The following is a 23,222-nucleotide window of genomic DNA, read 5'->3' as shown; positions in this document are numbered from 1 at the left end:
GTCCAGTATATCCACGGTCCCTCCTCTGCACATGCCCAAGCCACCTTTCCTAATGTTGTCCTCAAACTCACTTCCAATTGAAACTTGCAAAAAAAGTAACCTGTGCCTTTTGACCCTTTGGAATATGGCGTTCCACTTTCTGGCAATACAAAATAGAATAAAGTATAAATAGTTAAGTGAAAAATATGTCGCCAAACAACAACAATGATGTGTATGTGTAGAAAACGGGATCAATTCAAATTGCAGTCGCACACTTCTGCTCTTATTTTAATGGTCCATATGCTCACTTCCGGTTGTGTCCAGCGTCATTTGCTTCAACTTGACGCGTCATCAGTGTGTTGGGAGGGAACAACCCAGAACCGAGTTCACTTCTCCTCTCACGTTCAGCGCCTAAGACTGCGTCCTCTGGTTCTGATGAAAGTAGTGAGCCGGAACTCCGGGAGCGTTTTATAACTCGGGCTACGCGTCCCCTCACATGCTCTGACACGTCTCCAGACTGTACACACATCCCGTCGGTCGGCGGAGGGAACCTTTACTCGGCTGGTTTGACACATTGTGAATAAACAGAAAAGAGGAGGGAAGATGCTGATGAAGGAGTACAGGATATGCATGCCCCTCACAGTAGAGGAGGTAAGTTCTCCACCACTTGTTTCTTTTGTTATTTTTTAAATCACGAGCGGGGTTCAGTGCTGTTCGGACGACCTTAGCGGCTAACGCCATGGGTTTGCTTGTCCCAGACATGTGGCAGGAGGTCATATGAAGTGAGAAATGCGTTCAGGTTAACTTCACTGGAGACTAATCTATTATCTGCGCTTTATGCACACTTCTCCGCCTTTATCGGCACTTTTCTACTCGCACTTTAAATCACTACTTTTTGTCTGATAACGCATAGCAACACAAAGAACTCCCAATACAAGCAGGTGCCTTTGCACAGCTCGTAAAACGCTTCCATCAAATATAAAACCAATCATAGATCCGATTGTTTGATCAGCTGGTGGTAGAATTGCGTACAGTGGCAGTGTGCTCTCACTCTTCCTCTTACGGCCGCACACTCTAACTTGCTCACATGCAGGCAATTACATGCATATTACATTGCATTGATGTAATGCTGCACACGATGACACTAACACAATGCAGAGCAGGGGTCGGCACACTGATACCTGCATGCACTTGTGCCGCACGCGGCGATGTCAGAAAGAATTGTCCATTGTCTGTATTCAACCTATTTGTCTGTTTGGTCCCGTGACACAGTCTAAAATTAGAAGGTGAAGACGATCGCTGCTCTCTTGTCCTGGCATGCTTGCTGTACAGCACAACAGCATGTTTATCAATTGTCACCCAGGCCTTTGTTTTTCTCATTCATCTCCATCCCTCTTGTCGTTGTGATGTGTGGGTATAGGGGGTGGTGTTCTTATGGCTGGGGGCTGGTATAGTCACGTGGAACAATGCTTTCCAGTGGCATCTCCTCAACCCCAGACTTTAAGAGTAAAATCCACATGAGACTTGGTCATCTCTGAGGAAAGAAACAAGTATTGTAAAGCGTGAGCAGATAATGAGACCATTTTTTTGTCAGGCCTTTTACGGGGAACTTATTCATTCATATTTTCCTCATTTTTGCTCTCTGATTCATACATGGATGTGGTGATTGAGTTCTCCAACAGCAAATGTGTGTAACCCTCATTATATTCTTGTTTTCTGACACCTTCAGGATTTGAGGAAATCATGATTAGAGATGCAGGAAGAGAGGATTTTTGCACTGAAGTGCAGTTACACGCATCTCCCGTTTACATGTACAGCCTTACACAGTAATTTTAGATTCACTGGGAAAATCTTGCCGCATGTAATAAGTTCACTTTTCTTGCCATGGTCAGCAGCAGTTTTCTCAACACAGAGACTACGCAAAGTTTCACACCAACAATTCATGTAGAGACCTGCGGTTAAAAGGGAGAAGTCATTTTCTTGCACAAGGGTGTTACAGGGACAGTGTGCTCATGCCTGTGTTCTTAAACACCTTTGTGGTGGTGTGTGTGTGTGCGGTGATAATGCGTCTTAGCGTTCACACATGCTTTTTTTTCCATTCAGTAAAGCAGCCTTTCCTGTGAACATTTTATAAGCTTAGAGGAATAGCGAGCACTTTCTTGTCACGTCGGTTTAACTTGTGAACAGATGGTAGTTATGAGAAGCAAGAACAGTGTAATCAAAGGCTCAATCTGCAATCGCGTTTTCAACAAGAGGGTCACCCTAGCACGAAAAATTCAAAGCACCACATTGGATGCTGCTGTTTTTTCCTTTATTTACAAGTCTGCTGATACGTGGGAGCACCTGACAACCGCTTATGTGTATATTTATGAGAATATGCTGAGCCAATGACACTTTAATTTACCAGTTCGTACTTTCAAAAATGCTGTTACAGTGAGGCTTGACTTTTTGGCACCTGCTGTTTTAACTTCCTGTTGCTATTTTTTCCTTCCTCTGCAGTCGGGCTAGACCCAAACTATGAAAAGCACACGTAAACTCAGAGTGAACTTAAAAAACCCCAAACCCTGCTATTTATGGTTATTGTCAAGCTTTAAAACCCTTATTGAGGTTTGTATGATGAGGTGCAATGAAGCTAAACAAAATACTTAAATATACTCTTAGAAATACAGTAAAATTGGAAGTATAAGGAGTGTAGCGTGTATGTAGTTAAAGGTGAAGAAAAAAATAATATGGACCAAAATGCTCAAAAACACTGATGCTTTTGTACTGTACTCAGAATCTGATAGTTAAAAAGAAAACAGGGATGGAGACATTACTCTTACTTTTCAGCAAACAAGGAGGAGAGTGGTCATCCACTACTGCTCACACAGGCCCCGCGCTTTGCTTCTTTTTTTATTTGTGAAGATAAATCCATGTTTGGATGAAACACAGGAAGCAGGGCACCATTGTTTGCTGACAGTCCTGTTACAGAAAGGAACCTCCTTAATGATCTGGGGGAAAAACATATTAGGCTGTAGTTTGGCCTGTTTGTTCTTACTATTCTTATCAAGCCTGCACACATTGAGCTGAGTGTCGTCCCCTCGCTCCTGAAAATCCAGTTTCCTGCCAGTCCAAAGGGATAGGAAGGATGGATTAAGATAATGAAAGACGGAAGGGTAGAGTAGACAGATGAGGCATAAGGACAAACCGCGTTGTGCTGCCGGTTGATGTGCTGAGCAGAAGGGAAAGGATGGCAGAGAGGACAAGAAGAGTGGAGTGGAGTGGAGTGGGGGTAATGGGGGAAGTTCTGGGAGATCTTTTTTCCCCTTATAAGCTCCCTTGTGTCATAAACCGATACTGCGTACGTACGTGCACTTAGATTCTTAGAGTCGTGGGGACATGTAAGGTCACATCTTTCTGTGTGTCGTCTCTGGGAAGAGATCACTGTCTGCTGCTTGCTGTGTTGCGTCATTCGAGCCCTACTACTGAGGTTGGACTGGTTATCCGTGCTGTGTTTATACAAGTTTAACAAACATCATGCGCACTGAAGGAATCATTTAGCAATACCAGAGTGTATGAGCTGCTCTGTGAGGCTCAGTTCTCTTTCCTCTTAATCATCTCTGGGTGATGATTAAGATGCCTGTCTGGATGTGTTCCTGACGTATTACTGCTGCAGCATTTTTCCATCCATATTCTGCCTTTCTCATTCTTTTTTCCAACTTTAAACAGAGGAAAGTGGTCTTCCCAATTTCTTTGGACATGAAACTAGAAAAAAAGAAACCACACAGAGAACACCTTATTATGTTCACGCGAACATTTTCCTGTGCTTAGCTTAAAGATTAGAGAGAAAGGAAAGAAATCCAGTTTGCACAGAACCTTTAAAGCTCACTAATTTCCAATCTTTACCATTTTTTAAAATCTCAAATATGAAGTGTAAACACAGCACATCGTGGTCTTATAGGAGATTATTTTCTCTGTTCAAATCTAATCTTTTGACCACACATTTGAGTGGCAGGCAGCAGATGATGTCACAACTCTCAGCCAAGAAATAGACATTACCAGACGGCGGGTTGGCTATACTAGCTGAACTTTAACTAGACATTTCAGTATTTATGATCAGTCACACTAGCTGCTGCTTCTCATCTAGATGTTAACACCCAAGGCCTGTACTATGAAGCTTTGTTAGTGGAAGGTTTTTGCATGGGGTTTTCAGTCTTGGTGAGATAAGATAAGATAAGATAAGATAACCTTTATTAGTCCCACACGTGGGAAATTTGTTTTGTCACAGCAGGAAGTGGACAGTGCAAAAGTTATGACGCAAAAATTAGAATACAATAAGAATAAATACAGTACACAGCTGTACAGAATAGAATAAAATAATATACTATATACAGTAGAATAAAATAGAATAAAAATATACAATAAGATAAAAATAGAATACGAATGCTATATACAACTGAGTAAAAATACAACGATGCCAGAAAGGATTATTGCACTTAGTGTTATTGCACATGTGTGGATGTGTGTGTTTGTTCAGTTAAAGTCTTTGTTGTGGAGTCTGACAGCAGTGGGGAGGAAAGACCTGCGAAATCTCTCCGTCCCACACCGTGGGTGCCGCAGTCTCCCACTGAAGGAGCTGCTCAGTGCTGTTAGAGTTTCCTGCATGGGGTGGGAGACGTTGTCCAACAGGGATGACAGCTTAGCCGCCATTCTCCTGTCACTCACCACCTCCACTGGGTCCAGAGGGCATCCTAGAACAGAGCTGGCCCTTCGGATCACCCTGTTCAGTCTCTTCCTGTCCCCGGCAGAGATGCTGCCGCCCCAGCAGACCACACCATAAAAGATAGCAGAAGCCACCACAGAGTCATAGAAGGTCTTCAGGAGTGGGCCCTCCACCCCAAACGACCTGAGTCTCCGCAGCAGGTACAACCTGCTCTGCCCTTTCCTGTAGAGGGCGTCTGAGTTATGAGTCCAGTCCAGTCTGTTGTTCAGATGAACACCAAGGTACCTGTAGCTGTCCACAGCCTCAATGTCCATACCCTGGATGTTCAGTGGTTGCAGTGGAGAATGCTTGTGCCTGCGGAAGTCTACCACCAGTTCCTTGGTTTTACTGGCGTTGATCTGGAGGTAGTTCAGCTGGCACCAGTCCACAAAGTCTTGAGTCAGTCCTCTGTACTCCTTGTCGTCCCCATCAGTGATGAGGCCGACTATTGCAGAGTCATCAGAGAACTTCTGCAGGAAGCACTGGGTGGAATTGTGGGAGAAGTCTGCAGTGTAGATGGTGAAGAGGAACGGAGCCAGAACCGTTCCCTGTGGGGCCCCCGTACTGCAGACGACCCTGTCCGACACACAGCCCTGAGTCCTCACATACTGTGGTCGGTCGGTGAGGTAGTCCAAAATCCAGGTAGTGAGGTGATGGTCCACTCCAGAGTTCTCCAGCTTGTCCTTCAGAACCGAGGGAAGAATAGTGTTGAAGGCACTGGAGAAATCAAAGAACATGATTCTCACAGTGCTTCCAGCGGTCTCCAGGTGAGCGAGGGAACGATGTAGGAGGTGAATGACGGCATCATCCGCTCCAATGCCAGGCTGGTAGGCAAACTGAAGTGGGTCCAGTGATGAGCTTGTTAGGCGCCGAAGCTGAGCCAGGACCAACCGTGAGGTAACTTAGTTTATTTGGTTACACGCCCATAGTAACTTATTCTGTAAACCTAAACTTCTTTGGTGCAGGTTATTTTCGAGGTAAGAAAATGACACATAAAAATACATGTTGTCCAGTCAGTTCTCTTGAAAGCAGTATCTTATTTCCTGAAAAAGGATATCTTGATATCCAGGTTCTTGTTACTGCTTTGTGTTATGTAGCTAAGTGAAGTCAGTCTACATACATTTATAGTACAGACCAATCCCTTGTATAATTTTATGATAAATTACGGTTTTTGTCAGCAATAGCCATAGACAGAAAGAGGGTCTTTTTGGAAGACAAGAGCGTCGTGATGTTAGAGGAGATTAAAGTCAGGCACCATGTATTAGTCAGTGGACTGAATAGCCGATGGACAAACAAAGTGAAACATGTGGCGTGGACAAGTCAGGGCAGAAAGAGAGAACTGTGTTTATCACAGGCTTGGATTTATACACATTCCAAGTGGTAATATTGTTAGATTTGCTTCAGAGATGAGCTCATTTTAGCCTCAAACTTAGATTTTATAAGTAAGTATTCATAAGTCTTGAAATTGCAGTGGCAAAAGTTTCCACCTAAATGCTCACAAGCCTTGTTGTAGATTGGACTCACCTAGCAAATGAAAAGATTTGCTCATATTAACTAGAGATGGACCGATCCGATATTACGTATCGGTATCGGTCCGATACTGACCTAAATTACTGGATCGGATATCGGAGAAAAATAAAAAATGTAATCCGATCCATTAAATATCACGAAAGCACCTCACAAAACTTGCAACCGTAACTCACCTCAGAACGTTAGCACGTCGGAGCAGTATGCATCACTGTCGATGGTCTGGATAGCATTTGGAGCTTCGCTAGCAACCCGGCATTTCATCTCCGACAAAGTTATCCCGAGAGAAGTAAAGCAAGTGTGTAAGTCCATCTCTGAATGTTTGTAAAGCATTCCTGCGTTAAGCTTAACAAACGATATATGGAGCGACTGCCTCTTCTTGCTGCTACTTCAATCATGAAACTGCTTAACGATCAGCTGATCGGCTTTTCTGTCGCTAGTCCGTGTCTCTAGTTTGCTTTTGGCCCACTTTGCACCAGAAAGAGGAAACCAGTGGCTGAACAACAGCAGCACGTTTAAGCTTGATCAGCTGTTGTTAGAATGTATTTAATATTACTTTCTACTCCAGGATCTTTTTCTACGTAGCTGACGGCTGGTAACTGTGCAGGGGCGGATCTAGCAAAGTTTAGCCAGGGGGGCTGATAGGGCATTAACAGGGAAAAGGGGGCACAAAGACATACTTTTCTTTCTTATTCTCATTTAAAATGTCTAGCTTTTAATAAATAATTATCTGACACCCAAAGTTTTAATTTGATGTAAAATGAATAGAAGTCAATTACTGTATATAGTAACTATTAAGTCTAATATATATACCCTAGTAAGCTATAGTACTTTTTCCTTTGGGAAGGTACCATCTGTGCAGTCTGCAATTTTGTTGAAGAAAGATGTTGAATCTATTTAATATTTCTTGAAAAATAATTGATTTCTGTGCATTTTTTTTCACACTGCATCAAATTAAGGTTGATTACGTCGATTAAGCATCATGAGGTGTAGCGTGAGGGGTGGTTCCCTATTTTTTATTTATTTATTTTTGTTGTTGCTGGGAGTTGGAACCCTATTAGTTAGGTTGCTTAATATTTACGCTAAGTACTCTTTAAAATACCAGAATAGGGAGGATGGTGTAGGTTTAAGTTTATTAGATTGATCAGTATTGCTGAACTATGAAATATTTTTTTTTGCATACAGGTATAACAGAATAGCTTTAGTGTAGTTGTTGTTTTAAACTTGAGTATGAACTTATACAAAATGCAGCAAGATATTTAAAAAACAGTTTTGTTGATTAAAAAACACTATATCGGATTCATATCGGTATCGGCAGATATCCAAATTTATGATATCGGTATCGGTATCGGACATAAAAAAGTGGTATCGTGCCATCTCTAATATTAACTTTAATTTTGTCAGTGTAATAATAACGGCCAGGATGACTCGGTGTAACTCAAGCCTTTGAAGCAGTTCACTCATAGCGTAGCTTCTCTGTTTTGGTTTAAAGTTCCATCTCAGAAGATTTACATGTAATACTAACCAGAACCACTTAGCCAAGAAATAATCATTTTCCCTTTTAAGTGCCTTGGGAATAAATCTGCTCTCTTCTCCTACGAGCTGAGCCATTCATCAGCCACCGTGGCGCTCGACAATTCATCAGCCACCTCTCTATCCTTTCCAGTAAAGGATAGGACACAGATGGATGTATTCCTCCTTCTCCTCTTTCTGTCTGTCTGTCATTATATATTTTTCCTTCTGCAGCAGCTCTCACTTGTGCCTCAGTGTCTTTGTTTGATATGTATTTTTGGTCAACCTTTGGCTAACCCGAGTCTCTATGTGGCACCATCGGCACAGTTGTTTGAGATCGTAGCCCTGGTGGATGAATTTAAAGTTTTCATTGCGAGTACAATTTCACACTGTAATAGCTTTATCTGTGTCATGAAAAGGGAACCGGAGAATCTCTTTGAATTGTGCTCAGATGTAGACCTAGACCGTATCATTTGAATAAGGTTGTCACAAGAGTGCACGATGTTTTCAAGGGAAAAGACAAAATGATGCAGGGCCTCATTGCCTCTTTTTTCCTTATTAACTGTAGTGACTCAGAGGATAATGACATTCAGCAGAGGATAGTGAAAAACACACCCTCTCAAAACTGAATTAACTGAATATCCATGAGTTTTTAGTCTGTTTGGTGTAGTCGACAGACAGTAGTAGCCTTTGGCTGAATGCCTGTTTGATGGGGTGTTAGCGCTGGCAGTAACTGAAGGATTATGACAGCATCTGATTGTGAAATGCTGTAATCTCCTGAAAGACTTGAGCTGGGATAACAGCTTTTTTGGGAAAAGAATGACACATTTAGAGGAAACCCAGAGGTATATCCATTATTGACCGCCATGTTTATCATTTGGAGGGAGTAGTAAAGCCAGATTTTGCAGAAACTGCTTTTTTTTTTAGGTGCTAGAGAGAATGGATGGCTTGATATATAGAAGGGTGACTTAATAAATGAGAAGACTTAGGGTTGGCTGACTGCTTGAAGGGATGTCTGGATGGTAGGTTCAAAGGACACCTAGGTGGTTTTCTAACTCGACATTTTTTCGTGGTATTCATATGTTTGCAATTACCAGTTTTGTATAAATTCATTACAGAATGCATATCCTGATGTAGCATGCCCACATACTTGCCAAAGGAAACCTGCATACCTTACTGTAGTGTAATTTATGTTTGCATAGCTTAATTTCAGCTGAACACCTGCTCTGCTTCGACACAGCTGAGATTACCATTGATGTTGCTGACTAAAAGCAACTTGGACACAGAAGTGCAGTTAGCATCTGTTAGCTGTAATGTAGCGGATATTTACAAAGCACCATGATAGGATTTTGAATTGCTGAGTCATTTTGTGACTGATGAATATCAGTTGTAAATGCACATGGAAGCATTCATATTGTTCTGACATTGTATGAGCCCTCGAGCTTGGCAGTTTGAACAATTTCACGCAACACTGGCTTCCATCGCTTGATGTACTAATTTTATCTCAGTAAAACTGTTCTATAGACAGTAAAGGGTTACATGTGTTGGAAATATTGTCTGTTTCCCCAGGATATCTAATTTGTGTTGGAGGAACAGAAAAAGATCAGTCTCTTTAACTTGATTGGCTGCCATTGTCAAGTGATACTTTGGCCCAGAGCAAATTTTTATGACACTAGCAGTTATTTTCCATGTGTCCACAGGATGAAAGGCAGAAAATATGTAAGAACAAATCTGTTATGGCTGAATGAAAACAGCAATGCTTCTTTGGTGTTCCTGTGGTTTGAATGGATAATGTAATAAAGTTGCAAAGTGAGATATTGGTGATTGCTGTAGGGAACTTCTCTTTTTGCGCTTGTTAGATGAGTGAGGTGGAAGTTTGAGTTTTCGATTCATTACCTGCCTTCCGTAGTATATTAACGTAACCTCAAGATGACCCCAAAGCTCCATGATATCCCTGTATCAAAACACCAGTATTTAATTCAAAAGCAGAGCTGCACATTTACTCAGTATATTGTTTTCGCACTTCATTGTTAGATCCCTCCAGACCACCCCAGAGTTTGTTTGGGAAACAGGGCCCATTACATGCTGTTTATTTAGTTGGTTTCGTGGTAAGGTGCAAGACCTTTTTGCCATCTGGTATACATGACAATGCTATGATTCAATCAGCGTCTCATTTACTGCCATTTACTCTTCTAGAGGAAACCATCATGGGTTGTGACGGACCATTATCCTCGGATGAAGACTATTCTCATTTCCTAAATGGCTGTGTGTGTGTGTGTTTGTGTGCCGGTGTGGTAGTGTATCTGGATTGTATTGAGACAAAGGTCTTTTCATAACATAAGAGCTCCATGATGTCGTCATGCAACACTGACAGCCTCGTCTGGACCGATCCTCTCCTTTATGTTCCATACTTTTAGTTGGAACGAGTGTATTTGTGCCTCTTTTTTGTTTTCAACAGTAAGGCACATGATCATTGCAAGCTCTTCAGTGATCTGTGCTCTATAGCAGCATCAAGCACTCGAAGCCTGAGACGCTTATGCGAGACTGATAATGAGCTCAAAATGATGGACAGCAGTTCCCAACGTTTTGAGAGAGAGTGAAAACCCAGTGATCACTTATTGGAAATTTGCACGACACACAAAAACCCCACTCGGATATCATTAGGAGTATTGCTTAATCATTTTCTGTTTTCCCATAAAGTCACATAAAAATAAGTAATGGAGTTAAATGAGAGCAGCGCAGGCTCTTTTTGATCAAGCCTTGGCATAAAACAACCTCGTGTCACCATGGAGAAAAAAAGGATTTCTTCCAACGCGCTAGCAAATCACACAGGAGGGATAAGAGACGTTTTCTACTTGCAGCCACAGTTAGAAGGCGGCTGCTAAATCTGTAAAATGTGGCTATAAATAGAGACAAAGCAGCTGATTCTTTACACCAAAGCAACTTTCTTGCTGTGTTCAATTTGGGAAATGTCACTGAAAATGCTTACTGTTTGCTACTTTGGGTGCATATGCTAATGCCGTATCTCGGAGATGCTTTATAAAAAGAAAAAAAAAACATGCTGAGATTAGAATAAAATGTAAACTTCCTTTTTATTGTTTGCTCTACATCCTGCTACAAGAGTTGAAAGGGTTGCTCTTCTCTTTGGCCCTCAGTGTAATTGCGAATGCTGCCTTGTATAAAATCACCAAAATATGCACAAATGTGATACAAGGATGAGAGGCTAGAGTCTAGATAGAAGATGAGTGTAAATTAATATACACAGACTCTTTACAGCACTTGACATTACAGGCATTCATTTGCTGCTCTCAAGTGGGTTTGCGCAGATTTTCGTTGTTGTTTATCGAGAGAGCTTTCGCAGGGGTGTGGTTGAAGAGATTTTGCAGGAAAGATGACAGGAATTACATGGAATGGTCTGCGTGAATGAATTAGTCAGTGCCAGTAGCAGACAGCAAGGGCATCAGAGAAGTAATGTATGACAAATTAAGGATGAGAGGCGAGCTGATGATGATGTAGTGTTGATATGCATGATGTGTACTACTAATAACGCATGGAGACATGGGGAACGCAAATGTAGTCGCGTGGAGTGTGTGCATTCATCGTCGTGAAGTGATATGCATACACATAGAAGCACTATAGCAGCAGCTGACGTATGTGAAGATCTCCTTTTTAGTTTCTCGTTATTGGGAGTGGACAATGTAGCCTCAAAACTATACCACAACATTTCAGAAAGAATTTGTGATAGCGATATTTAATGTAGTACAGAAACCCCCCAAAACTGAACAGCATTTTGTTGATGCTTGCAGCTTGCACATAGCAGCATCGATAAGTAAATAAAGGGCATTTAAATTGTCCTTTTCCAATAAGCTGCCATCAGTGTCAATTACAGTGCAAAAGCAGTGACACAGCACAAGTCAGATGTAAGAGCAAAAGTAGCCCTGATAGTGTTCTGGCTGCAAATTTTAAATAAAAGTATGACATAATTGCCTAACGCAGCTTATTTTAACAATAGCTTGAGCAACTTAACTTTGTAAGTCTTGAGGAGCTGCATGTCACAAACTGAAAACTGAAAAAACTAAAGAATCGTTTTGGGATGTTGCATTTGGGTCGAGTTTTTAAACAGCTGCTTAGAATCCTGTTTTTCCAACACGTCAGTAATTTCCATCCACCGTTTGCTCTTCCTGTCATGTGGGATGAAGCTAGCGATTCTTGGTTGAGCCATTTGTTTGCACATCACCAGCTGCTAATATCTTCTTCTTCGTAGCCTGGTTTTACTCGGAGGTTATTGCCCCAGTGGTTAAACTAATTTGAAATTGAAACCTTTAAGGGGAACAGTTTATGGTCGCCCGCTCACCCCAAGAGCTAAACTGGTGCCCAAATTGGCTCCTTTCTTTGGTAGTAAATTGTCGTCGAAGCACGAGATGTGGCTCTTGCTTCCAGACGTGCCTGGGCTTATCTCATTATTGCATGCACTGCAGGAAGTAAATGCATCACATTGCTATAGCAACAATATCACAGTATGACATTTTTTATATCACGTAAAAATGTATACCTACATTATTAAAGACGATATGATGTAGCTCAGCTCTGTTTTTTTTTTTGTTATATCTTAGGTGTAGCAGAGAACTTTGTGGAGCCTCTAGAGTGTCCCGAGAGACTACTCAAAACACACAATATGTGGTATTTATTAATAATAGATTTTAGGGCAGACACTCAATATTATTTCATTAGTAAATCTGTCCATTTTTCCAAATCATTTGTGCGAACAGTGGAAAATTCCCATTAATTTTTTTCCTGCACTCGAGTTGGCGCCATTTAATGTCCCCCCCTGTCTTACCATCGGTGCCAAAAACATCCCCATTCATTCAAAAGACATCAACTTTGTCGCTCTCGCTTCGATGTTAAGGCGATATGAGGGAATGGGTGATTAAAACTGATTGATTGTACGGCAGTGTCAGAGTCATATCGCGCACATGCGCTTATGTCTGAGCTGTCAGTGGGGTTCTGCTCTCCACAGCAACCCCTGCATTTCCCAATGATCACTTTAACCAAGCTCGTGCACGCTCTATTATTTATCTTGCCACAACCGAATTTCCACACCCCCTTTTTGTGTTTTATGAATTATTGAGTAGATTCCTGCCAAAAGCAGAGGGGTGTGTGTGGGTGTGCAGGGTGGGGGATAGAGGGGTTGAGTGGTTGGGGGGGTTAACGTGATAAACAGAGTAAACACATCACTTCTGTCTGAGTAAAGTGTTGGAAATTATGATCCTACAAACGCACACAGGAAACTAGATTCTGGCTGTGACGCTGAAAGTGATTCTGAGAGGACAATTATTAGCACTGTTAAATTTCAAGGGTGATTTGATTTCCCTTTTAGGAAGCTCCTTAATGTGTTTTGTAGTGCTACATGGTGCTAAATCCAGTTGTGATGCTGATCTAACATTATACTATTAACAGACTTGCTGTCCCATCTTTTGAGAGTAAAATTATCCGAGTGAACAATCTGTTTTGAATTTCAAGATCACACAATGTCTTCAAATCAGTTATATTCCACAAGTGCTTATTTATACAAGAATTATAACATGCCAGCATTAACTTTATACAAATGTAACTGTCTGTTTACATGAAGTAAACTGCTATCTGGGAAGGTTACCTCTATTGACTTGTGGCCTCTGCTGTCAGATTTGAATTTGTTCACGGTCCACTGAATATGTACAAACACACTTTAGCAACTCAAATATAGACTTTGCACTTGTACTGTGATATTGTGGATAATGAGTCTAAATTCACATGACCATAGACTAGCGTTGGTTGCTGTCGACAGCTAAGACCTGTTACAGCACAGACTGGTGTTTTGCTGCAGAAGAGCGCAAAATAAAAATGACGGCATCACATAACATGTTAAACGATGTTTTTAATCACTTCCTTTTGAACTGTAGTGCTCTGGTTTTGAGAGGCAAGAGGGAAAGTTCTATCACAAGTTCCAAATAAATACAACAAGGTGCTTAAAGCTTGATTTAGGCTTATATCTTCAATACTTAAGCAAATGCCAAACTGATAACGCTATCACCTTTAGTATGAAAGTGGCTTTAAAGTGGCCTCGTGCTTGTTCGGCTACACTGTTTGTGGCTGGCTATTTACTGTGTTCTGTGTGTTCTGCCCTGATTAGGTCTTTGGCCTTTCTTTCTTGAATAGCCTTTAGCTCTATAATCTATGAAGAGTGAGTTGCCATCTGATTCAATTTAATGTTCCGGTGGTCCTCTTTCACCGTCTGTAGTTTCACATGTTGTGCGTGTGTATTTTGTATTTGTGTATGTGTATACAGGCATAGAGCTGAACCTGTATTTGTACAGTAGCTGCTGGTCCCTGCTGTCTCTCCACAGAGATACTTAGACAGAAAGTGCAACAGAGGATTACAGAGAAATGGAAAATATAAATCCACAACCCCTCCCCGCTCCCTCTTTTTTTTCTGCCTTTTTTTTCTCCATTAGTGCATGAAGAGGCGAGAAGGAAAGATTTACCAAGATGGGGTTAGGGTATTAAGATGGAGATGGAAAGTGGAGGTTCACCAGAGGCTTTCATTCAGTAAAATACATGCAAATAAGAGGAAGAAGGGGGAGAACAAAGATAGACTGAGATGGTGTACTTGCATGAAATATGGAGAAGGAAGGATACGTTTAAAAAGTCATCTTTGGTTTAGTGCTGCTTGCTGCTACATTAGGATGATTTCACTGCCTGACACTGAAATTATAGCAGCTTTAAGAGTGTTTTACCAATATAATGTGCTTTGGTTTTTTGTTTTTTTGCACTTTGCAAACTTCCGTCAGTTACTTTGCCGTCTTCTGAAATAAGTAAGGCTTAATTTCTCAGGTGCGTCATTGTCCATGTGTGTGCAAAAACGCATTTGGCATTAATGAGGCTATGAGTGAATCTATTTCTATCGCTTTTAGAAAAGTTTCAGCTTGCTCCCGCCATGTGTAACTGAGCTGCTTTTACACTCGGGATAAGAATACACTTGCGCACACTGGTCATCATGCTGTGCTGCTACGCCTGCAGCCCACACACAGGTGCAACGCATCTTTGGAAGAACTATCATCTCAGCCTACACACGCACATACATACACACACGCACACAAATTAGACAGGCTATAGATAGCTATATGCTGACACGCTTCATTATCGTCTCTGGTTTCTATGGTAACCAGCACCATCCTTCCCTACCATTACCCTGATCGCGGACTGGATTATAGTGATTATGGTGTAAGGCTATCCCTAGGATAACTGTCAAATAATGAGGCAGTTGAATGAGTCTTACTTTACCCCAAACCTGGGATTTAGCACCAATCACTTGCTTGCAGTGTGGATAATTTCAGCTTAGACACATTGATGCCAAGGTTAATAGGCTCTGCTATTTTTTTTAAGCATTTGTTTATGTTATGTTTCAGCAGGGTGTATATTCAATCCAGCACATACCTCTAAACGCAGCAAAATTTAAATGAACCATGAAATGTCATAAGCTTCTTTCTCTTTTCTGACAACAAAAAGACAACGCATGACGGAGCCCCAGTGAGGAAAGAAATGAGACGTTCAAGTGGTTGTTAATGTGCATGAAAACTGTTAATGAGAACAGTGGGCTAAGATACATGAACGAATCAATATTTTTGTGCTAAAAGGCTTTTGGGCTTGCTGGGGGTCCTCCCGCTTGTGATTAAACTGGTAGAAATCCTAGATGCATCCAAAGTGTTGGACTGATTGAATGACATTGCAATACTCCGACACTAGATTTTACTTGCAAGAGATGATTCTTTATTTAACCAGCTGACAAGAAATGCCACAGGAGTAAAACAAGCTTTCAGATGGTAAGAGCTTTTATCTGGATGTGAAATAAAAGCTTACATAGCCTTTAAGTGATTATAATGAAGGCTTGATATTTACCATCATCTCTGCATCGAACAACTTCTGCAGTTTGTTTTATAATTGATTGAATATTTCAGCACAATAACTGCTATTCAGGTGCACATTTTGAACTTCTCAACTTGAAAATGAGCCTTGTCCAAGTACGCTGAGCTCTCCTTGGGTACAAGATTTTTAAGGGAGTGCTGTCTTGTACTAACCTGGGCTAGATGTAAGGCCAGTATTTCCCCTGCCGCCTCTGCATGAAGGAATTCTGATGAAGGAACACAGAGATCACTTGCTGAATGAAGCTAATAAACTTCATGTCTTATCTTAATGGGCTCATAATGACGCTCAGGCAATCTCTGCAAGGGACTGCCTGAGTGTGAGAGAGAGGGCAAATTATTTTCCACACCGAGTTACAATTCCCCACGTAATTGTAAAGGTAGGTCATGTTTTGAACTCCTCCTTTGAAAAAGAAGAGTAGGTATTGATTTCTTCCCTCACTGGTGCAGGTGCGTGTGTGTGTGTAAATTTTCCCCTGTTTTAGTGTCCTCTTCCACCGAGTCAGCCCTGACCACGGTTGATTTGCTGTGTGATTTGCAGGATTAAGCAGCGAAAATGCCAGCTAAGATGCATTGACCGTGTGTGTGTGTGTGTGTGTGTGTGTGTGTGTGTGTGTGTGTGTGTGTGTGTGTGTGTGTGTGTGTGTGTGCGTGCATACATGGAAGCTACATGGTTGAGAGTAGGGGGATGAAGGGGATAATGTTTGGAGGAGCAAGTAGAGAGATGTGCTTGTCTAATCATTTAGATAACAGAATGGTTGATCACATTGATAGTTGGCAGTCAGCTTGTAGGAAAGTACAAAAGGAAATCGATGTTTTTAATTAGAAACTGAGCACATGTGCTTCTCTGTGCAGTTTTATAAAAAGATGTGGGTAAAGAACAGATAATAAGAATAATGATTTTTATTTTTATTTATATATTTGCATTTAATATTTGAAAGCATGGCTCTTCTGTAAAGCTGGCAATTGTTGGTTTAAGAAGTTGTTTTCTCTTTTTTGTTATTCTGATTGTGTTTTAAACACTTAGTATTCATTTTGTTTTAGTTTTTTTTATGTGTGAAGGTCACGCTCCTGGTTAAATAAATATTTCTATGTTTTTTTCTCCTTTCTGACAACAAACAGAAAAAAAATGATAATGGAATCCCAGTAAGGAAAGAAATTAGACTTTTGACCTGTTTTTTTTTTTTTATTATATGTGTAAAAACAGTTAATGGCAACGGTGGGCTAATAAGATACATTAGCTAATCTAACAGTTGTAGCTTTTATCCTAAAAAGGGGTCATCTTGCCTGTTGGAAACCCTATAAGTGGCTTGTTTTGTAACATTTTAAAGAGACTGTAGTCTGTAGCAAATCAGAACCATGTTAGTGGTTCTGTGAAACTGTACATGGGTATAGCAGTGGTTTGGAGCTACTTGCTAACATTAGCCTGCTAATGCTCGCTAACTGGCGCTAACCAGCTGAGCTTGTTGAAGTAGTGCAATTTCCCCAGGTGGGTCCTTTGAGGTCATACCAGTTTTTGTGCCAACTCATCCAGTATGTTTTATAATTGGCAGGATTAGGAATTTAATATTTTACCTGCTGGTGGCCCCTGTGGAGGCCCTGCATGGATGAAAGTGCTACGACAGGGTTGTAAAGTTCTGCAATGGTAAAATCACCAGACTCGGCCCAGCTAGGATAATCAGCGATGAGGACTGTACATGGCAGCTGAAGCTAAATGACCCAAAGAGACCCTACCCCCACCCCTAGGAATGCAATTATAGCAATACTGTGTAACATTTCTCAAGGGATTACTAAGGAACGCGGACAAGATTTATTTTTGTATATGTAGGAAAGTTAAGTAGGGTTCAAGAAGACTGTTGTCTGTTTGTTTCAAGCTTTAAAAAACGTGTTATTTTTTATTGTTGTTTAGTTTGAATAATTTCTACATTACACTACAAATGGACGTAGCCACAGAGTAATTCTCACAGACTTTTATGTTCCCTTTTAGACTTTTCTGTTTGCAACAACATTGATATACGGTTAAATCATGTTTTAAAAACTCATATTTTTTGAGCATTCTCATAGACAATGATTCTAAGGATTTTTTTTTGTCTCTGCTAAACTTCAGATTTAAAAAAAAGAAAAATCCTAGAAGTAGTTGTTCAACAATTATATGGCATGATAGATGGCAACAAGAATTTTAATTGCCCATGCAAAGAGAAATTCTTACGGTTGAATTATAAAGCTGTGTCCACACTGCAAGAGATTTGCAGCAATGTGGTGACCAGAGACATTTGACCTCAAGGGGCGGGACCTGAAATAATCTTTTCTCAGCTTCCAGACGAGCGTTTGCAATAATCACCAGTGAGAGCACAGTGTCCTGTTAATTGACACATGACCTGGTAGTAAATACATTAGTTGGTTTGGCAACCCGATCCTAGAATGTTGACAAGTAACCAGCTGTCAGCTTCAAAGCAATGCACAATGAATTAACTGCTTTCAATCTAAAGTTGCGTCCACACTGGAAGTGATTCAAAGCAATGTGGCGACCAAAGACCAAGACAAGCGACAGACGTACGGTGACTAAAAGTGATTCCAGGGAAAATAACTGCTGGCATGGACATGTGGGCACAACTTGAAATGAACGTTTCTCACCTTGAAGGTGAGCAATCGAAGCAGCTACCAGCACAGGATACCGCTGATTGACATATGACCTGATAGTATATGCACGACAGGGTTACCTAGGAAACTAAAGCCTGGAACGTCTGCAAACGACTGGGCATCAGCTTCAAAGCTTCCAGTCTGGATGTAGCTTGATAGAACCTAAACCAAACACCACCACCCTAGACACAGAGAACATCTATACGTCGAGGTTTTAATTTGAAATTTGAATTTTTGCTGAAAAATATAGCAAACATCATGACCAGCAATGTTACCATACACCTATACACAGAATCAGAATTACTGATAAGAAATGGAAGTGATACAGTAAACACCACTGTACAGTGTACATGTTGGTGGTTTCGGTTCATTTTGGAGACTGGTATAGGTCACTATGAACATCCAATGGAGGGGAAGCTGTTCAGTATAAAGAAAAAAACCCCAAACAAACCAAAACAAAAACCAGAACCAAAAAAATCTCGACATTAAATATCATTTTCTTAAATAAATGATTCCATAATGGTTTAAAAAGGGGTAACTACCAGCTTTGTTTGCAGAGATGTCCTCCTGTTTCAAACAGCTGCTGTTTGGGATCACTAACATATAAAAATTACATAATGCTGCTTTAAGTTGTCTACTGTGTGCTTTTCATTTTCGTTCTTATTTGAATTTCCATAACAACACTGCAGTTTTTCTGTTCAGCCTCCTTCAGTGTAGCACCTGGTGAAAATGAAAAAAATAAAAAATACTGGGGAAGTTTGATTTGTATGCCCAAGTCACTCTGTTCATTTGATGTTGTTGGTTCAAGCCATCCAAGTGTGCATCTCATAAAGACTATCTCCCTTCTCTTCTATCACCATTTACTCTCCTTTCTTTTTCCAGGCTTTACAGCCCCAGAAAGGCAAACAGGGGGCAGATGTGCAGGCTCTTTAAATAGACCTAAAGAGGCCTTAAAAAGCAGGCTACTTAGCTCTGGCTCTTGTTAAAGTCTGGTTGCCCCTTATGGCCCCTCAGAAATTCCACAAACCCCTCAGTTGCTGTAATTTATTCTCTGTTTACTTTATTTTCCCTTTTTAATACCATAACTTCTAGTACACCTGTTATCTGTCTGCTGTAGAGCAGCTGGTGCCATTTCTAAGGAAATATAATTGTTGCTACAAGCAGAGAAGTGATTGATTTGGTGTAAATACAAAAACCAGCATGTACGTAATGCCCACAAAGTCCAAACACTGAAGCGCAAGTGTGAACTTCTAATACTGATTGAACAAGCCAGCAGTGTGGGAAGGGCAGGTCTACTACAAAGTAGATTCAGCCTGCTAGGTAAAGGTTTATATGGCATATGTCACATCCTTGATCTATTTTTACACAGCGTTTCCAGTTCTTGCTGCTTTAAGTCTCCGTGGTTTCAGTCCTGAGTCTTTTTTGAGGACTTATAGAGGTTACATGGACTCACCGGCTCCTGGGATGATTCATCTCATATTGATCAACCTGTGCTAATTTTTGACTCTCTCGCTTGTTGCGTTCTGGCCCCCAAAGTGTAGCGTTTGTTTGGTGCTAACACATCTGCTGATCACTTCCCACACATTTCTTTTCTCGGTGTGCGCGCTCGTATGTGTTTGTATGTGCATGACTCACTCTCATCCCACATCCTTCTCCTCAAAGGACAACCCCTTTTCAAAGTCCACTACCACAATCCCAGAATTCAACAGGGAAGGGAAAGAAAGGCACGTTTAGATTTTTTTCTGGTGTTTGAAAGTATAGAAAACATAAAATACTATATAGAGAAACCCACACGGTAGTATGCATGAATACTGGTATATTTAAATCTCCATGCTGACAGGTGTATAAATTCCATATATACAAACACAGAGAAGATGTACAGCAGGTTATAAACAGGTCATAAGGATGTGCATTAAGGGTGATTGAAGACAGAATATGGAAATGTGCTAACCAGTGAAGAGAGTGTGCTGAGAAGATGTAAGGATTACTTTAAGAAGCTGATGAATGCAGAAAATGAGAGAGAAAAGAGGATGGATGGAGGATAGTTAGTGAATCAGGAAATGCAGAGGATTAGTAAGGAGGAAGTGAGGGCAGCTGTGAAGAGGACGAACTGGGAAGGCAGTTGATCCAGATGACTAGGAGAGAGGGCAGTGGACATGTTAACATGATTTTGAGGAGTGAAGGGATGAAGAGGAATGGAGAAGAAGTGTACTGGTATTGGTGATGTGCAGAGCTGCAGTATCCACAGAGGGATAAAGCTGATGAGCCATACCATGAAGAAATGGGAAGGAGTTGCAGAAACTAGGTTAGGAAGAGAGGTGACAATCAGTGAGCAGCAGTAAGACTTTATCCAGAGGAAGCACACTAGTGATATGATGTTTAGTTTGAGAGTGTTGAGGGTGAAGTTTAGAAAAGGTCAGAGGCTTCACTATCTTTGTGGATTTAGAGACAGCATATGGTAGGGTGGCAAGAGAGGAACTCTTGTACTGTAGGTGGGAGTCAGGAGTGGCAGAGGAGTATGTGACGGTGGTGCAGGACATGCAAAGGACAGAGAGACAGTGATGAGGTGTGCGGCAGGAGTGACAGATGCGTTCAATGCGGGGGTGGGATTACATTAGGGATCTACTTTGAGCCCTGTCTTGTTTGCCATGGTGATGGACAGGTTGACAGATGAGTCAGGCAGGAGGCTCTTATTTGCAGATGACATTGTGATCTGTTGTGAGAGTAGAGAGCAGGTGGAAGAGAGCCTGGAGAGGTGGAGGTATGCACTGGAGTGGAAAAGAATGAAAGTCGGTGGGAGTGAGACAGAGTATATGTGTGAGTGATAGGGAGACGGGTGGAACTGTAAACTTGCAAGGAGGAGAGACAGTAAAGGTAGGTGAGTTTAAATGCCTGGGGTCAGCCATCCAGGGTAAAGGACGGTAAAGGAGAGAGTGGAGACAGGGTGGGGTGGCTGGAGACAAGTGTCAGGGGTGAGCAAGAGTTAAAGGGAGGTTTACAAGGTTGTAGTTAAATCTTGCTATGATCTATGAGTTGGAGGCAGTGACACTTGCAAAACTACAGGATTCTGAGCCAAAGTTGAAGATATTAAGATTTCATTGGGAGTAACTGGGAGGAGCTGGATTCAAAAGGAGTAGATTAGAGGGGCAGCTCAGCTTGAGCGGTTTGGAGACAAAGTTAGAGGCAAGGCTGAGATGATTTTGACATGTGCAGAGGAGGGATAGTGGATATATTGGACAAAGGATGTTGACTATCGAGCTGCCAGTTCATCTTCTACATGCTTAATAATGATCACAAAGGCTTTCCTCTGTGTTTCTGTGGGAATGTGTGTGGGCATTCCTTCTAATGATACAAATAAAGGACTACATCTAAGAGATACCAGTGAGCCTAACTCAGAATGGTCTTCATTTCTTCAGTTTGTATTGAGCTAAATCTCTAAAAACACTACATAACAGCAAATGTCCTTTGTGTTTTGCTTCACAGTGTTCACACAGTGTTTGGGTTGTGTTTTGCACTATCAGGTTAGAAAGGTAGCTGAAAACAGAGGTGATACACATGCAGACACTGTTAGGCACTAATCAAATGTTGTTTTAGTTACATGAGAATATAAGTTGGTGTGTTGCTTCTTTTGGAAATGTGGGAGTTCTGTTGAAAAGCAGGATCAGTGTTATAAATATTGATCACAAATTAACTGCTACTGTTGCAATTAGTCAGAAGAAGTTGCTGAAGAAATATAAGACTGTGGCGTTGAGATCTTTCTTATCAGCCTGTTTTTTTAAACAAAATAACAGTAACCTATTACTGAGGTCATGTTCCTGACAATGCTACCCATGCATTATTCATGGAGAATCCAGAATTGGTTTCTATTTGTGGTCCTTTCTTAAAAGGGTGAATAAATAATACAGGTGGGCCCATGTTGTTAAAACTAAACAACAGAGCAATAATGAGCTGTCTCTCCATGAGGACGGCAACTGAACAGTCTTGGAGAGCAGTTAACGACGGCAGTCTTTGTTATGCCCTGCAGCCTCGGTGAGCTCAGTGTAGCAGCATATGAGCTAGTTCTCTGCTTCCTGCAGATTTTGGTTAAACTGAACCTTTACATCTGAGGACAAATGCTGTTCTTGCCAGCTGTAGTCCTACATGATGGACGTCAAGTCGAAGTCTGCTCCGTTTTGGGAGGAGAGATACAACAGTGATTTTATCAGCTCGAAAGTAGGGAAACACAAGAGGGGAACGTCTGAGACTAATTGATGAGGTTTTGTTTTTGCTCGAGAAATCATTTTTAACCATGCTTTTTTTGGAGTTTACTTTGTGGTGTGGTAATACAGTCAAGTTCCTGCTGAACCTGATCTTCTTAACATAAATTGTAGTATGATGTATTGCATAACACAGTAATGTCTTCCAAGATATTAGTATTAATAATTCGGTACTGGTTCTAGCACCAGTTTGAGATATGCAGAGGCAATAAAACTGAGTCAAGCCATCATTTAAGCTCACTCTGAGACTGTTGCTCTGTGATTACAAAGATCGGCTCTGTCTTTTCTCCAACTCCAAACATTTTCTAACTTCCTTCCCCTTTGCACCCCCATTGATGTCACTGCAAAGAGCCACACGCAGCTAAACACACACATCCAAACTCACATGCTCACACATGCTGGCCAAGGATCAACAGTGCAGATACTTTGGAAAAAGCTGAGTAATTTCCTCGAAATACAGAAGGGAAGAGAAGCATTGCTGCTGGGCTGTTTTGGCCTTAGCAGGGACTTGACGTCAGTGGGAGGTGAAATTGGACTCCGATACGCATTTCTGAAAACTGGACCCAGAGGCCTCAGTGGATGATCCATTGGATTCTCTTTTTTTCCTGT

The 23,222-nt window shown here is 41.2% G+C and overlaps 1 protein-coding gene across 3 annotated transcripts in view; it reads left to right on the top strand.

Moving 5' to 3' along the window:
• Nucleotides 1-310: 310 nt before the first annotated feature.
• The window catches only part of LOC113023937 (cytoplasmic phosphatidylinositol transfer protein 1), a 76,307-nt gene continuing 53,395 nt past the window's right edge, over nt 311-23,222 (top strand). The window contains exon 1 of one of the 3 annotated variants that reach the window (XM_026170422.1): nt 311-630. In XM_026170422.1, the coding sequence (XP_026026207.1) occupies nt 583-630 (48 nt within the window). In that variant the 5' untranslated portion in view covers nt 311-582. The remainder of the gene's footprint in view (nt 631-23,222) is intronic. The other 2 variants (XM_026170423.1, XM_026170420.1) reach the window with 2 other exon arrangements.

This window comes from Astatotilapia calliptera, chromosome 6, assembly GCF_900246225.1.
Source record: "Astatotilapia calliptera chromosome 6, fAstCal1.2, whole genome shotgun sequence".
Classification (NCBI taxonomy): Eukaryota; Metazoa; Chordata; class Actinopteri; order Cichliformes; family Cichlidae; genus Astatotilapia; species Astatotilapia calliptera.
The sequence above is the reverse complement of the archived record's forward strand: the minus strand, read 5'-3'. Positions and strand labels throughout refer to the sequence as shown.